This window comes from Lolium rigidum, chromosome 3 (assembly GCF_022539505.1).
Source record: "Lolium rigidum isolate FL_2022 chromosome 3, APGP_CSIRO_Lrig_0.1, whole genome shotgun sequence".
NCBI classification, from domain to species: Eukaryota; Viridiplantae; Streptophyta; class Magnoliopsida; order Poales; family Poaceae; genus Lolium; species Lolium rigidum.
The window spans coordinates 252,438,479-252,455,625 of NC_061510.1; the positions used below are offsets into that span (position 1 = coordinate 252,438,479).

Genomic DNA, 17,147 nt, shown 5'->3' on the forward strand with positions numbered 1-17,147 from the left:
CTCCGTTGTACGACTCAGGTCGCGGGTTGGGGGAGTCTCGCTTGAGAGTAGCTCTCGATGTGCGGCAGATGAAGGCGAAACACGGATGGACGGACACAAGCGTCGACGACATCCTGGAATACGTGAAAGATCTCCTTCCTGCCGGGAACACGTGTCCCGGTAGTCTAGCCGAGGCCAAGAGAATCACGTGCCCTCTCGACTTACCCCACGAAAAGTATCACGCTCGCATCAACGACCGTATCATGTATCACAAGGAGCACATGGACAAGACCAAATGTCCCGTGTGTGAAGCTGAACGGTACAAGAAAGGGAAGAAGAAAGCTCCTCGGAAAGTTGTGTGGTACTTCCCGCTCGCCCCCGGCTTCAACGGTTCTACGCGGACCGCAAGGAAGCAAAGCTCATGCGCCGGCACGCGAAAGAAAGGAGGCGAGTGTTGAATGATAAAGAGCGGATTGAGCACCCGAAGGCCGACGCACCCTTCGGATGCAAGCCGGTGGAAAGCATTAGACAATGAATTCGGAAGTTTTGGGGCAGATCCCGTAAACATCGGGTTGGGTGCGAGCACGGACGGATTCAATCCGTTCGGAAACCGAGAGCAGCACACATAGCACATGGCCCGTGTTTGTATGGATCTACAACCTCCCGCCCCGGTCGTGCATGAAGAGGAAGTACATACGAGATGAGTATGCTAATTCAAGGGCCGACACAGCCCAGGAAACGATATCAACATGTATCTCGAACTATTAAAGGAGGAGCTTGAAACGTTGTGGGCGGAGGAAGGGGTAGATACATGGGACGCCGTCGCGGAAGAATATTTCCCTTTGAGAGCCGCGTTGATCACGACGGTGCAGGACTACCTCGGATACGGTTACATTTCGTGCCGGGTGTGCCATGGACACAAGGCATGTGTCGGGTGCATGGAAGAGACGATGTTTTTGCAGCTTGGTAAGGATGGCTCTTCGAAAACAGCTTACATGGGGCATCGAAGGTGGCTACGAAAACCGACCCGTGGAGAAAGCGTGGAGATCCGTTCGATGGTACAAATGAACCCCGAGGACCTCCACGTAAGAAGAGCGGCGAAGAGATCGATACATTACCGAAAGGTTGGAAGGAGTGCCCTGCGCCGGGAAAGATTCGTCAAAAGCCCGGAGAGAAGAAGAAGAAAAAGGAAACGACGCCGCTCATTGGTGTATGGAAAAGGAGGTCCGTGTTTTGGGACTTGCCGTATCGGAAAATTCTCGATACACCTCACTCGCCTTGATGTCATGCATATTACAAAGAACGTGTGCGAGAGCTTGCTTGGCACTCTTCTCAACATGCCGGACCGGACCAAAGATGGGCCGAAAGCAAGACAGGACCCGAAAGTTTTGGGCATCGTGGAAGAGCTTCGGATCCCGCCGGCCCAAGAGGGACAGTCGGAGGAGGAGGCGGACGGCGGTCGAAGCGCAAAAGGATTAAGCAGCCGGACTATTATCGTCCCCCTCCTCGCTTCACTTTTAGTCCGGCCGAGGTCGATCAATTTTTCAATTGCCTTGTAGGAGTCGAGTGCCCTTCGGTTACTCCGGGTAATAAGCGGATACATGGACCCCAAGAAACGAAACTTTAGCGGCATGAAGTCTCATGACTCGTCACGTGATGATGACGCAGATTCTTCCGGTTGCAATCCGAGGTATAATGGATGACCATGTCCGTGCAACGCTGATCGGGCTCTGTAACTTCTTCGACGTCATAACTCGGAAGTCGATAAGCGTGAAGAAACTCGCAAGGCTCCAGGAAGAGATCGTGGTGATCCTATGTGAGATGGAGATGTACTTCCCGCCTGCATTCTTTGACGTGATGGTCCATCTCGTTGGTCCATATAATGGATGATATCGTCGGTCTAGGGCCGGCATTCTTACACAACATGATGCCGTTTGAAAGAATGAATGGGGTCATTAAAGGATACGTTCGTAACAGGTCACATCCAGATGGAAGCATCGTACGAGGCTGGCTCACCGAAGAGTGCATCTCTTTCCGCACGAATTATCTAGACATCGAGGACCCCGTTGGTTTGCCTCAAAACAAGTACCTCCGTAGGTTCGAGGGAGTAGGCCACAAAAATGGAAGGAAGGAACCGCACGTGCACATGTCCGGTCGGAGTTCCGACTTTGACAGGGCCAACTTAGTAGCGCTACAACACATTGACTTGATCGATCCTTGGTTGAAAGAGCACAAAACCATGATAGAGAACAAGTGGCAAGCCGATGATGACGGAAGCGAAATATACAGAGAGCACAACTCCTCTTTCGCGCGCTGGTTCAAAGACCACATTGTTGCTAATCCCCCACCAATGGATTCCGACAAGGATAAACTAGTATTGGCCTTGTCACATGGCCCCGCGCCCAACATCATGACTTACCAAGCGTACGATATCAACGGGTACACATTCTACACGGAAGAAAAAGACAAGAACAAGTGTTTACCGTAACTCGGGGTAACGATGGATTCCTGGACGGGTGACGTAAAGACTAGATACTACGGAAGAATCGCGGAAATCCGGGAGCTTAGCTACGCCTGGGGAGAAAGTGCCGATGTTCCGTATCAGATGGGCTAAGAGCGTCGGAAAATAAGACCGGTATTTCACCACCATGTTTCTACCCGAAGCCAACAAATCAAAATCCACGAACGCCACCGCGCGAATGAGCCATGGGTACTGCGCGAACACGTGCACCAATGCTTCTTCATAACCGACCCATCCGGGCCTAGCCGTGTTATCGTGAGGAGAGGCAAGAGGACCATCGTCGGAATGGATGGAGTCGCCAACGAGGAAGACTTCGAAGGACAAGTCGGAGACCCAATGATGGAAGAATCCGAGGATGAAGACACAACATACACCACAAGAAGAAGCAGGACCACGCTACCGAGGTCAGGTCGACCCTTCAAAAGAAGAAGTCACGACACGGGGCTAAATTATTCAACGACGAGCAAGAAAAGCAAGAAAAAAGCGAAACACTCTTCTCAATCGATGATGTAAAACTTTATTTGCAATGTATAACTCATATTTTGTGTAATTCATAACTACTCATTGTCATGGCCAATATTTTATGTATGACTAATTAATATTGTGTTGGTCTATTTTCTCGCATGCATGTATAACTAATATTAATTGCTTGGTTATTATCTTGAAAAGAGAAGGAAATAAAATAGTAACTCACATATCTTGGTTATTAATATGGTGTTGGTCAATATTTTTGTGTATATGTAACTCACATATCTTTTTGTTTTTGCATAATAACACTCACATATATTTTTGTTTTTGCATAATAACACTCATGTATAACTAACATATCTGAATAAAGAAACATAAAATAAAGAAAAAGAAAAGAAAAAGGAATCAAAAAAATAACCAGGGCCTATAGCTATCTGTGAATTTGGTTAAGTCGTAGCTATAGCGAGACTAGCCTTATTGCCGGCGCACCGGGGCATTGGTTCGCCGGGGACAAGGTTATCCCCGGCGAACCAATGCCCCGGTGCGCCGGCAATAAGACTAGTCATATGACTTAGTCGTTTCGGCCGAACCCCCATCTTCCCCAAACGTAACCATCTCCCCTCCGCAGTTCGAGCGCCGCCGCCATCCGGAGTTCGAGCGCCGCCCCTCTCGAGCGCCGCCGTTCTGCCCCTCCACCATCCCCTCCACTAGCCCCCACCACCTACCCCGCACCGCCGCCGCCGCCGCGGAAGAGGACCCGTACGCTACCACCGTTGGAGGAGGGGACGTCGGCGCCGCCGTTGGAGAAGAAGGAGCCGCGCGCTAGCCACGGTGAGCTTCCCTTTTCCCCTTCCCTCTTCCCTTCCCTCTCCCTTCCCTCCGCCTTCGCTCTCCCTCCTCGGTAGGGTTAGGATTTACCTACCGCTAGTTAGGGCTAGGGTTCCTGCTAGATGCTCTCTAGTTGCATAGATAGATTGCATCATATTGTTCATGTTGAAAATGAAATTGAATGTTATTCATACATTCAAATGAACTACTGCTAAAATTGTTGAATAAGAAAATGGAACAATTAAGTTCATGTTGCTCTCTGGTTAGGAAAATGAAATTGCATCATATTCCTTGTATTTGAATGTATGAATTGTGGCTGAATACAATGCAATTTGGTGAAAATGTAGTAGTTTCAATTTCAAAGCTTCTTTCTCCGTGAACCAATTCAACTAATGATGCACATACTTCTAGGATCGACCAAAATTGCATGAAGGGCTTGCATATGCTTAGGTTTAGTTTCTAGGAACATGATTTTGGCCTATGGTCACCATGTCCTACACAAATATATCTATTGAAAATATATTTAGATGTACATGGTTCTCTCGTAAATGAATTGGGTGAAGTGAAAATAAAAATGCTACTGGTTTAAAATGACAAATGAAAATTTAAAATGCAGTAGGTTTGTTTGCTAGTTGCTATTTGCTTTAAATGATGAAATGTAGTAGCAAATTCTTGGTTCATTTAACTTGTTGGTAAATGCTTGCGATAGGTTAGTGTTAGCAAATGAAATGAGTTAGTTCTCCGGCTATTACTAAAAAATGGTTCATAAAATGCCAGCGAGTAGGTTTAGTAGTCATTTTTGAAAGGAAAGGCTAATGGAAAGTAAGCTCCGGTTCATAAAATGCTACCGAGATATTCTAACAATATTTGAAGTGCGAGTACTACTGCTATTGCTAGGTAATTAATGCTATGCTACTGCTAGCTCATATTCATTAGGTATTTAGTTCATTAGGTGGAGTTCATTGCTGGTTACTATTTAGGGTTTCAATTTATGTTTCACTAGGCAGTACACTAAAATGAATTAGTTATGCTACTTGCTAGTTAGTGCTAGGTAATGCTATGGTACTGCTATATTGGCGGAGACTAAAGTGGTCAAGTTCTATTGTCTCTGGTTATATTTGTGTTGTTTTAGTTGATAAAGTGGTTCTTCATTTAAATGCCTACTCGCCAAGAATTGGTTGATATATAAAATTCACTATGTTCATTCTCCGGTTTTAAATGGATGCTTGTCAAGTGTTATTTTTATGCTAATGTAAAATGCCACCGTAATGTATATGCTGAAATGCTACTATAATTTATATGGTGATGGTTATTATGGTGATGGCATGGTTATGCTGAAAAACTAATTAAGCATCAAATGCTACCGATAGCAAGTTTGAGAATTTATGCTTGTTTGAGAATGTATTCTGGTTCAATTCATTCTTTTAAATTCATTCTCCGGTTCAATTCATTTATGCTTGTTTGAGAATTTGAGATATGGTGGTATGGTGGTTCAATTCATTCTCTGGACAAAAGAAAATGCCATTGCGAGAAAATGGTCCCCTTAACCGGAGAAAATGGTCCATGCTATTGTAAAATACATGTTATTCTCAACATTTATATGTTCCCTTAACCGAGAGAAAATGCTCTCGCCATTTATATGTTGTATGAAATGGAGGTTGTCAAGTGTTATTTTTATGCTGATGTAAAATGCCACTTGTAATGTATATGCTAAAAAGCTAGCTACCGTAATTTATGTGGTGATGGTTATGGTGATGGCATGGTTATGGAGATGGTTATGGTTATGGTTATGGCATTTATATGTTTGCATTTCTATTACAGGGATTGAGTTGCTATTGAGTGCCGGAATGTCGATTCATTTCCGTTCCGAGCAATTCTAGCACTCGGCATGACCAATTTTTAGCAAAGGTCATGCCGAATTTTTCCGTGAATTCTAACTCTTTTTCATCTTCTATTAGTGCAAGCCACCATGTCGTCTCAAGAAGAGTTAGAGGAGCACTACAATAGGCACTTCTTTAGGACGGAGGAGGATGCTCGAGGCCGCAGGTGTTGGCGGCGACGAGGACCATGAGATGGAGGATGCCGCCGGGGGTAGTGCCGACGAGCCGAGCGGCAACGAGGCAAGCGCCGCCGCCGGGGTAGTACCTACGAGCCTAGCGGCGATGAGGCAACCGGCGCCGCCGGGGTGGCGGCGAGATAAGCGGCGACGATCCTAGCGCCGCCGCCGGGAGTAGTGGCACCGGGACAAGTGGAGCCAAGAGGCCGCGGAAGGCAAGGCGCCAAAACACGGTCGGCACCGGCAGAGACACGGTCACGAGAGGTGGACCCCGCCAGTGGTTTGCCGGTGTTGCCTAAGGATGTTGCCAAGGGGTACGGCAACCAACTGGCATGTATCCTCCGAGAGGTCGTCAATCTCAACGAGACGGACCTCCGAGCTGAGAGAAAAGCGCCTTTGCGAGCCCAGCTCATTGCGAGGTTGCACGCACGATACAAGTTCCTAGGCGACTACGCCTCCAGTCATCAAACCAACAACATTGTGAACTCACAAGCCCTCCTGAAGTTCACCAAACACCTCGGCAGCTATAAGTACATGGTGCGGAGGCTGATTGCTTGAGGGCAAAGGTTTCGAAGAGGTCCACTCCGCCTTTCCGCATGTCACCCGGGCGGACTTTGATGCTTTTGTGGCCAATGAAGAGCTACAAGCAACCAAGAATCGCAAGTTGTGGGGGAAGGAAATGCGGGAGCTTAACATCGGCAACCACAACCTTGGGAGCCGTGGGTACGAGGGAAAGGAGCCCTATTGGGCGAAGGAGGACGAGGCGTATGTAAATGCCGGCATTGAGAACCCCTGGCTCAAGTACAAGGACCCGCTTGAAAGAAGATTCATCAGGTCCCGGTACCATAAGAAGAAACTAACCGGGGAACTTGTCACGGACCCGAAGGTCGTAACCGACATAATTTGGTTCACGAACGACCGAAGGTCTCGGCGTTGGAGAAAAAGCTGGTAAGCAATTTACCGGTTTTATTAGATCAAGTATTGTTCATATAATAGTAGCAACATTTCTAAATGGTTCGCGTTTCTTCCGCAGGAAGAAGAAAGACAAAGACTTTCTCAAGCCTCCCAAGGTGACGAAGGCTCCTCGTCCCAGGCGTCGACGGGCAGGGTAGCCTGGGACAAGCCTCTCGTACGGGCGCTAAACATCGTTAATGAGCATTCACCGACGAGAAGGCCGCATAGAGGCCGTGTGGCTGGCGCCGGTACAGGCTACAAGCATGGTCACTATGGCTTGTCGTCTGCGGCCGATAAAAATGCGCGTAATGAGAGGAAGCAGCGGGAGGCGGAGGAAATGAGGGAGTCAATCCTAGCCCAAGTCCAAGCTGGTTTGGTACCGCAAGCTGGTACCGCAACTCAAAGCTACACTCGTACCTGAAGTCAAAGCTGAAGTCGCCGCTGGAGTCCAAGCAGATTTCAACGCTATGCAAGCGTGGTATGAGGGTGGCAAACAAGGCCCCCCCCCCCCGAAAATGCAAGTGGTTAGCTTCAACGGCAGCAACTCGATGGTGCCGCCGTCCGCCCGGCAATGACAATGTTATAATGGAGACTCCTCCGGCCGCCGGCAATGTCGCTGGTGCTAGGGATTCACCGTCCATGCCGGGTAGCAGCCCCTCCGTCACTTGCACGCCCGCCGCCGCATGTGCTGGCCCGTCGACATTAGCCGAGCTCAACGCCCTCACGGTAATTAACTAATGTGTACATCAAGTTAATATATTAGTTTCGTCATCCTTGCCCTCTCTCTAACGCCATACACATGTTCTCGCAGGCGCTCTCGACGCCATGCACCTTTTTGATGAGAGTAAACGACGAACTCAAAGACGTCGCGAGGGGTCCATCATTCGGCCCCTGGATAAGAAGTGGCACACACGAGATATGGCGGATGACGTTTACCGGGTTGAAGTGGATCGGGCGTTACCGGGCTATGAGGATTTGTTTCCTCCCTAATCAACCGCATGGTGCCGATGACGATAGCCCGTTGAATCTGGCCTCACCGAAGGGTTGGCTACCGCTATGGCCGAAGACCCTAATTCGGATCAACACCTACTCGGGGTCGACGGCAAGCAAAGACAAGCACCTTGCGGCGCCACATGTCGGCGTCCCTCCACGACAGCCGGCCGGCGCCCGTGGTCATCGCCCCACCGGAACGGCCAGCTGCGCCGGAGGTCGGCGCCCCACCACAACGGCCAGCGCGCGCAGGGCCGAGGAATATGAACGTGACAACTTCCAATGGGATATTCCTACGTCTTCACAAGTTGTCCATGAGGATGCGCCGGGCTTGAAATATGTGTGCTCCAAGAAGGCTGTTCGATTCTCAAGAAACGGCCGATGAGGAGGAAAATCTCGAGGAGGTCGCCACCGCCGGCGTAAAAAATATGTTGAGCCCAAACACACTCCGTGCTACGGCCACTACGGCGATGGATGGTCCAGCACTACAACCCAAGAAGAGGAAGAGGGCAAATAAGAAGGACGCCAAAGACAAGGCGGCGGCCAAATCCAAGGACAAGGTCCCACTCCTTGACAAGTTGCCAAACAATTGGCGACCTCTGCATCACTTGGGTCAACCGATGCTGCCGGAGCATGTCGTGAAGAAACTCACCCCGGATATGAGGAGCTTGCATGAGACCTGTCTTGCATGTGGAGAACATTCTTCTCAAATCAAAAGATCCTGGTTACCCTCTCTTCGTGGCGAAGGTGCCAAGCGGCATGAACTTCGTCGAGAAGTACCCCGCGGACTTGTGCTTCATCCGGTTCAACGACATCTTCAGCATCTATCGCATGCAAGCGCTCCACTTTAGTGTGGTGCGCCTAGTTGCTCTTAGCATGTCTTCCCGGATTGTTAAGGAGGGGACGCCGACCATCGCGATCATGGACCCCTTCTATATGCGGGAGAGCATCATCCGCAACCACGGGGATCGCGCGATTGCCACCCGGCAGGTCGAGGATTTCATGCTGGCGAACATTAAGAAGGGCGCCATTCTCATCCCTTACTTCCCGAGTAAGTAATCACTCGCTAGTCCCCCATCACCATTCTATCCTATATCTCCATTTGCATTTCCAAAGGTTAATCCGTGTGTTTTCCGTAGAGACAAGTTCGCACCCTCATCGTCGTGCACCCGCAACACTCGCATGCGGTCTATCTCGACTCGGGTAGGGACCGCAAGAAAGACTACTCCCACATCGGGGCCCTTCTCAATGATGCTCTCACCGGCTTCGCCAACAAGGCGAGGCCCCTCAAAGTAGAGAGGAAATCCCGAGGAGGCTTCGTCTTAACCCACACAACCAACTTCCCCGCCTCAAGCAGTCGACGCCCGACAATGGGATGGACGCGTGGTACGCCATCCTTCGGATGCGGGAGTACATAAAGTACGCAGATGACATGTTGCTGCCGGATAATCTCGAAACGGGTTTGCAAACATGGCGGATGTCCACGATAGAGAGATTAGAAAGAAGCTGGGGTCGCATCCGGCGGTTCATTTGCACGATAATCCTGCAGGATGTCAACAATAGGTCTGGCGAGTTCTTCTACGGCTACGGTCTACCACCTAATGACGAGATAGAACTCCGCTTGGAGATGTCGCGTGATGAGAGGCCGTTCAACTCGCTTGAGGGCTGCCGTCCATTCCCCCTAGGCGTACAACCTTGATCCTACGACGGGAACACTTGCTAAAGCTTGAACGATATGTCCTTGAACTTCCGTACTTGTAATAATTGTTATATATTCCCATAGAATCGAGTAGTTGCTTTTATTTAGTTGTATGAATGTGCATGTGAACATGTGTCTGTAGTTTCATTTACTTTGCTATATATTTCAAGATTATGGCGTACATAGCTTAATAATTATTTGCATTTACTCGACCACTACTTGCCTCGTATTTGGAGTTCGCCGATGATTAGAATGTTCGGTCAATCGTACACTCGGGGGTGGAGCCGGTGAGCCTTGGTGCGACGGCCACAAGTATCAATCTATTGTGCATCCTACCTAGCCTCATCGACTCCATCCCTGGATGTTAATATTTGTTTCGACCGACAAAGTATGAGACACGCTATTTAATTCGTACTACTTGTCTTCTATTTGAGTTCGCACTTCTTAATTGCATTGGCCGATGATTAAAATGTTCGGTCACTTGTACACTCCGGGGTGGGGCCAGTGAGGCTTGGTGTGATGGCCACAAATATCAATCTATTGTGCATCCTACCTAGCCTCACTGACCCCATCCCTGTATGTTATTATTTATTTCGACCAACAAAGTATGAGGCACATGCTATTTAGTTCATACTACTTGTCTCTTATTTGAGTTGGCACTTGTTCATTGCATTGGTACTAACGTTTTACTTGTCTTGTGAATGGAGATGCCGACGACATATGTCGTGTACAAGGGGAGGGTTCCTGGAGTCTACGACGATCGGGAGGACTGTCGGAGACAGGTGTACCGTTTCAGCGGCAACGGCTACAAGGGATACCCCACTAGGGTGGAGGCGGAAGGAAGATACGCCCGTTATCTAGCGGGAGAGATGAGGGACATGAGGAGGAACCGGATGAAGACCATGGCCTTCGTGATGATGGTCATGACCATGTTGGTCATGTTCTATGTGATTCTAGTTTAGGTTAGGACCTACATTGTGAGGTGTATGACGATACTTGTGACGACTATGTACCAAGACTTCTAACTTTGTGAAACTTCGCCGTTCGGTGTTGCATATGCACATGTGTGTTGTATGAATCAACACATTCCGAAATGAAACTTGGCTCTCTATGTGCTTCTCATATTGCATGTAATACTGTATAAATATGAACTGCGTTTAAATATATACTTGCTGTCAAATATGTATTGTAATATGCTTGTCAAAATTGTATTGTAATATGCTTTGGAAAAAAGTGGAAAAAGAATTTTCGAATTAATTGCCGGCGCACCTAAATGACACATTGCCGGCGCACGTGGCATTCGCCGGTCTGGAAGCACTACTGCCGCGCACCTGATAGTGCGCCGGTGGAATAGATCTTTGCCGGCGAAGCGGGGTGGTGCGCCGGCGGTAGCAGAGATATCGCCGGCGCACAACATGGTGCGCCGGCAGTGTCCGTTTATCACCGGCGCGTTCGCACCGGCGGGCTCGTGGTGCGCCGGCAATGGGGGTTTTAGGTGCGCCGGCAATGGGCCTTTCCCTAGTAGTGAAAAGTGGCCCATGACCCGTTCGCGACGCGCAATGGCTCCTATTTCGCTGGTGCAGTTATGCAGGAATTCGGCCACACAACCAAACGCGCCCTAGTCTATTTAGCCCCCTAGCCTATCAGGGTTAAGGACAATTCACCCATCACCTTGTTTTTGGTATTCCGTCTGACGTGTTGCCTGTGGCCCTCCGTTCTGAAAAACTTGTCGCAAATACGGATGTATCTGCCCTTCATGTAAACACTCTCCATCAACTCCGCAGTGTATCAGTGATGAAGCGTGGTTGAAGCATCACATGATCACCCACAGAGCAACTATCAGATGGCACAGTGGCTTCTACGAACAGTCTTTGGCCTATCTTTCATCGATTCAGCATCGAACCAGCTAAAAGCCTAAAACGCGTCAAGTCTGCCGCGCGGGGGTCCTTCTCCCGATCACATTCTCTTCCCACCAAGTAGCATTCTACATGAAACGTTCCCAGTCTCAACTGGTGTCTGATGACAAACTGACAAGGATGCTCTCAAGAGGAAAACATCTTGCCAAAATTAGCTAGCTGAGGCTAGCCGAGGAAGAGCCTAGCTCGCCAAACAGGCAAACACACCAGTATTTTATCCACGTTACAACTGCGTACGAATTATGATGGATGCACAAGTACAAGTCTTTCACTGTAGGCCCTTTTTCGACTAATAAACAAGCACTAAACATCCACTCGTTAGAATATTCAGATATGATAATTTTCAGCCGAACACTTGTCAAATACTTATCCTATGCAGCACAAAGTAAATCAGAACCTCATGCCAGATATTTAAGAAACAAGAAGGTGTTGCGCCGCGCTGTCTTCCAATTAGGAGCGGAATATCGGTTGTACAGAAGTGTTAGTAGTATTAGGCTATCCGCTGCATCAGTTCCTTGTCTAATTCCAACTACGCCACCAGTATTGCATCTGAAAGGGCAACAACAGGATCAAGTTTCAGAGTTGGATACATAACTGCATTCAATTATGCCAGCAATTGCATTTGCTTTACTTTGTATCTTGACTAACTGCTGGCAGCCGGTTCCTTATCTGAAGTGCAAGTCTTAACCGGTTGATCTTCATATGTTTCCTCGCATTGTTCCATGCCCTCAGCTGAAAAAAAAGTAGCGTTAAAAGTTAGTTACAGAACCATGGCAAATTGCAGTAAAAAAAAAAAAAAAAAACATGGCAAATGAAGTGATTTCTAGTAGCTGCCAGAATGTTCTAAGAATGTATGCCTTATAATGTCCCAAGAAAGTTCGGAAACTAAAGGAAATATCACAACCATGGTACAAAAAGATTTGTAAAAATTGTCCCAGTCTGAACAAGAAGCATACAATTGCACAATGGGAAAATTACACACATCCAAAATACACCAAGCATGTCTGTCTGCATGACAACGAGGGCTCTTCTTTTGGTACTGAACTACTACATTGAAAGATGAATACTAGGTGCAGGTTTTAGCTCCCTTCAGAAATAGATGACGTTTTAGAAAGCAAATGGAAGTTCTTACTTTATCAAGAAAAAGTAATAAATAGAAATTTATTTAGATTGGTTAGGCGAAATGGTACCACTAAACTTGTCATGAAAAACATTTTCATAATATAACATTCCTGTAAAACTTGACCAACATATTCATAAAAACAGCATCTATTCACAAACATGAGGAGTTACAAGTAATGAGTAGGTACCCAACTTGTTATGGATGCACCAACATCTATAGGAATCAGTTCTGAAAAACAATCAAATCTTGCTTTTAAATCAACAAAGCCTGGACCTAAGGGTTTTGGAAAACAATGGGAAAAAAGATGCAAGTTATCAGGTATTTGTCTAGAATCAGTACATTTAAAGCTTCTGATATCTTATTCTGCTTAAACGGGGGCACATAAGCCCATCAGAAAGTTACATATGTACGTAACTGGATTTAACAAAAACATGCCACTTTAACCTGTGAGAAATGATTCAGTACCATTGGTCAAAGAAAAGGGTACAGGCGACAGATAACTAACCAGATTTCTTCTCAGCCTTCTTGAATTGTCGACCTTTCTTCCTATCACTATCCGATGGCTTGTTGTACAAATCCTTGTACTTCTCAAGCAAACCATTCTTCTCCTCTAATCGACCAAGCATTTCATATGCAACTTCAACTTTCCGTACATATTCTTTACTAGGACATTTACGACCACATGCTTCAAGAGTGTGGAAGAGCTATACCATCAGAGAAGACAGGAAGGGCAATCCACATAAGTTGCAGTAAAATACAATATAATACAAACTAATAAGCTTGGAGTGAAAGAACAGGCCAGTACTCTGTTAAGAGTGGAAGATATTCGAGGTCCATACCTTGATAAGCCTATCTAGCATATTGTTTCTGTAGTAAATAGCCAACATAAGACCGCAGAAACGCCAAGGAACTGAATGCAGGTCGTGGGCTATTTTCTTCACCCAGATTTTATGTGCTTCCTCAGCTCTGTTGTCCTTCTCGAGTGCACGCACTAACTGCTCGTATGTTCTGATCGTATTTCCTTGCCCTTTGCTCAACATCCATTTAATTACCTAGGTGTAGTTAGCATAAATTTTATTGATACTCTATAAAATAAAATAAAATTAAAATCAATTAGATTATAATCTGCAATACTTGGACAATCCTATGCCATTGCTCCTCCTTTTCAAGGGCTACAATTGCTTGCTTTAACGAGGCTAGTGGGAAGTCCTGCTCAAAGGCGATCCAAGCATCAAGGGTGCTGTAAACAGCTTCTTTTGAATCTTCAAGATCAAGTAGCTGCAATTTAGGGATTGCAGCTGTTATTAATTTGTTCTGGACAGCAGTAGCTAAATGCATAGATAGATAAAAAAAAATCTCTACTGGGAAATTTCAAGCACAACCGATCCTTTCTGTGTTCTACATTAACGAAGGCTACAATTTGTGTTCCCAGGTGAATTCTGAATACAGCTAGACCAAAGTGCCATTGTAGCATATTAAGCTGCATATGATAAGTCATTCAGAGATGCTTGGAAAAATCTACCTAATTGGAAATAAATTCAGCGTATTGTGATGAATAAGCTGCTAATTGTTTTTAAGGAGAATATGTTGCTAGTTAATTACACTGTGAAAGCTCACTACTTGCCTTGAGGGTGCACGAAAACCTGCTACAGTTGATATCTGGTAGATAACAAATGAAATAGCACTTATGCTACAGAATTTTGTCAGTGTGTTTTGATTGTTGCATGAAACATGCGATTAGGTGCCCTACAATCTACAGCTAAGATCTAGATATCACCAAGGCATGCTAAACTCAAAAGAGAAAATAGACAACATCGAAAATTTCTTTACACATACAGTGTTGATAAGAAATTTCCTTTTCTCTGCTGATGAAAGGGTGTGGCCAACCGGCCCTTGTTTCAACCCCCTTGTGCTCTTTTGTATGCGATCGATGATTGCATCGTTGTCCTGTGAAGCAAAACGAAATTCCTCAGCCCGTCGTCTACTATAATTCCAGGGATGAACAGAATGAAACCACCAAAGTAAAAAAAAGCTACATGTGAAGCACGGGGCACGATTCAGTCGAAGGTATACCTTCAGGGAAGTACTAGGCTTCAACTCCGTTTGCCGATACCCTCGACGGCCATTGGCAATCTTATCATTTGTGGAGAAATCTCTGGCACTGTGCTTGTTGCACCAACCTGCCATGGATTAAAAAGACTTCAATCAAAGGCGCCAATCATCCGGATGTAAAATGAACCATGATTCCATACGGAAAAGTGGAAGAAAGTAGGTCTTACATGAACCAAAGGAGAGTGCCTCGGCACCTGAACTCCATCCCCTGCATTACAATGCAGGCAACATAATTTGGAGAAATAAGCACAGTTATCTTGTCACTGAATGGAATTGGAATTGGAAGCAGTGAAGCAAGCAGGAAGATTAGCATACATGCTAAGCGCAATCTTGCAGCAGAAATGAAGCGACCAACTAACCGACAAGGAGTGCATGTGATTCTCAAGGAAGGGAGCACCCAAAATGAACGGTTTGGAGAGGGGACTGGGTGAAGGGAAAGGGAACTCACGCGTAGAAAGCGGTAGGGTCGGAGGCGGCGAAGCTGGCGGTCGGTAGGCGGCGAAGAACGGCGGAGGATCGCCGGAGATGGCCGAGCATGGCGGCGGCGGCGGCGGCGGCGGCAGGAGTCCAGGACGGAGATTGCTCGGTGTCCCCGGTTCGCTGAAGCGTTCGGCGAGTGGGCCGGCCCACTAGTGCTTCGTTCGTTCGCTTCTCCTGCCTATGTTCATTTCCATCGTTTTTTTTTCCGATAGTCAATGCTTTTGTTGTAATAGTCGCTAGATGTGCGTACCGCACATCAGGGTGCAAGCGGGACGCACCGCGGAAGACCGCGTTTCTGCCGCACAAGCCGCTACGGTTTTGCGGTCTGCCGCGCGCCGCCGCGTTTAGTCTCATTAATTTTGCGGCGCCGCACGCGCCGCGTCTGATCGAGGCAACCTCATCGCAGGGAACTATAGGAGAGGGAGTAGAATACGGAGCGCAGCGTGAAATTAAATGCGGAGCGCAGCGTCGCTGGGACCAGCTGCTGTCGCTGGCTCGCTGCTCGCCATAAATGCGGAGCACAACGTCGATGGACCAGCTGCTGTTGGCCTGTTGCTGGCTCGCTGCTCAGGCGCGCAGCCTCGTCGAGTTTGCTGATTCGCGGCGTCACGCGGCAATCGCGGGCCAGCCTGCATATGCCGTTCTTTTCCCTTGACTAACAGTGGGCCGCCGCAGAGATAGTTAGGTGGGCCAAAAACTGCGGCGCCGCGGATGGCCCGTTCCCGCTTGCACCGTGAACCGCACATGTCACCGCCACCTCAGGCCTTGTTCGTTAGGAGTGGATCAAAGAGTATTGAAGAGTATTTCCCAACGTGCTTTCGGTGAAAACACTCCAGCCACCTAATCCAGTCCAATCCTCTTGAACCACAATCCACGCCAATCCCTCACTTGAAAAATGATGTTCGGCAAGCTGGGTTTTGCTACATTGAAAAAATCTCAGTCTTGCGCATTTGGGTAACAAAGATTCAATTTTTATTAGGTCATTGGCACAAAGTTTCAGCACACTTTCGCAAAAAAAGAAGTTTCAGCAGACACTTCGTCACAACAACATTACATCAACTTTACATAGGAATGAAATATAAAAAAATAAGTCTCCCTCGTCGAGCTCGGCCTCCCGTGGGGGTCACCCTGTAAAAAGTATAGATTAGATTGAATTGCCGTACCTCTCAAGGGTAGGCGTATGCTCTTTATATATAACAGACATACAATCTAAGGTTTACAATATGGTTAGGATTACAACTTCTACCGCAAGTCTAGTTAGCCTGACGTGACAGGATCGTACCCGCTCTGGTGTCATCCTACTCCGTTTAACAGTCCCCCTCGATCCAAACAAGGGCTAACTAAATTCAATCCATACTTCATTCGATCAAACGTCTCCTTGCCAAGGGCCTTTGTGAATATATCAGCAATCTGGTCACGCGTAGAGATGAACCTCACCTTCAGTGCTCCGGCTGACACCTTTTCTCGTACAAAATGAAAATCAATTTCGATATGTTTTGTCCGAGCGTGAAACACAGGATTTGCTGTGAGGAAAGTTGCACCGAGATTGTCACACCACAAAATTGGAGCTTGAGCCTGAAACACACCTAGTTCTCGAAGAACTGACTGCAACCATGATACCTCTGCCGTGCCATTTGCAATGGCTTTATACTCCGCTTCAGTACTCGAACGACTGACTGTAGGTTGTTTCCGAGAGCTCCAGGATATCAGATTGGGTCCATAGAACACTGCATATCCTCCAGTTGATCGGCGATCATCGGGACACCCTGCCCAATCTGCATCCGTATATACACTTAACTACGTGGATCTGCGAACGCCGTATACCGAGTCCAACCTTCGAGTTTCTTTCACATATCTAAGCACCCTTTTAACTGCAGACCAATGCACATCCGTAGGAGCAGAGAGGAACCGACACGCCTTATTTACTGCAAAAGAAATGTCCGGCCGTGTCAAGCATAGATACTGCAAACCTCCCACCGTGCTCCTATAAACAAAGGCCTCTGCTTCGGTGAGTATAGTGC

At 47.3% G+C, this 17,147-nt stretch overlaps 1 protein-coding gene across 1 annotated transcript; it reads right to left on the reverse strand.

The window, feature by feature from the left end:
- Positions 1 to 11,629: 11,629 nt before the first annotated feature.
- Positions 11,630 to 14,721, reverse strand: LOC124699326 (pentatricopeptide repeat-containing protein At4g21190-like). The gene is made up of 7 exons (XM_047231646.1): positions 14,608 to 14,721; positions 14,371 to 14,481; positions 13,669 to 13,812; positions 13,374 to 13,586; positions 13,040 to 13,238; positions 12,043 to 12,143; positions 11,630 to 11,960 (listed from the first exon to the last, which is right to left on the reverse strand). Exons 1-6 carry the CDS (start codon positions 14,719 to 14,721, stop codon positions 12,055 to 12,057), a joined length of 870 nt encoding a protein of 289 aa, XP_047087602.1. The 3' UTR covers positions 11,630 to 11,960; positions 12,043 to 12,054.
- Positions 14,722 to 17,147: the final 2,426 nt, after the last annotated feature.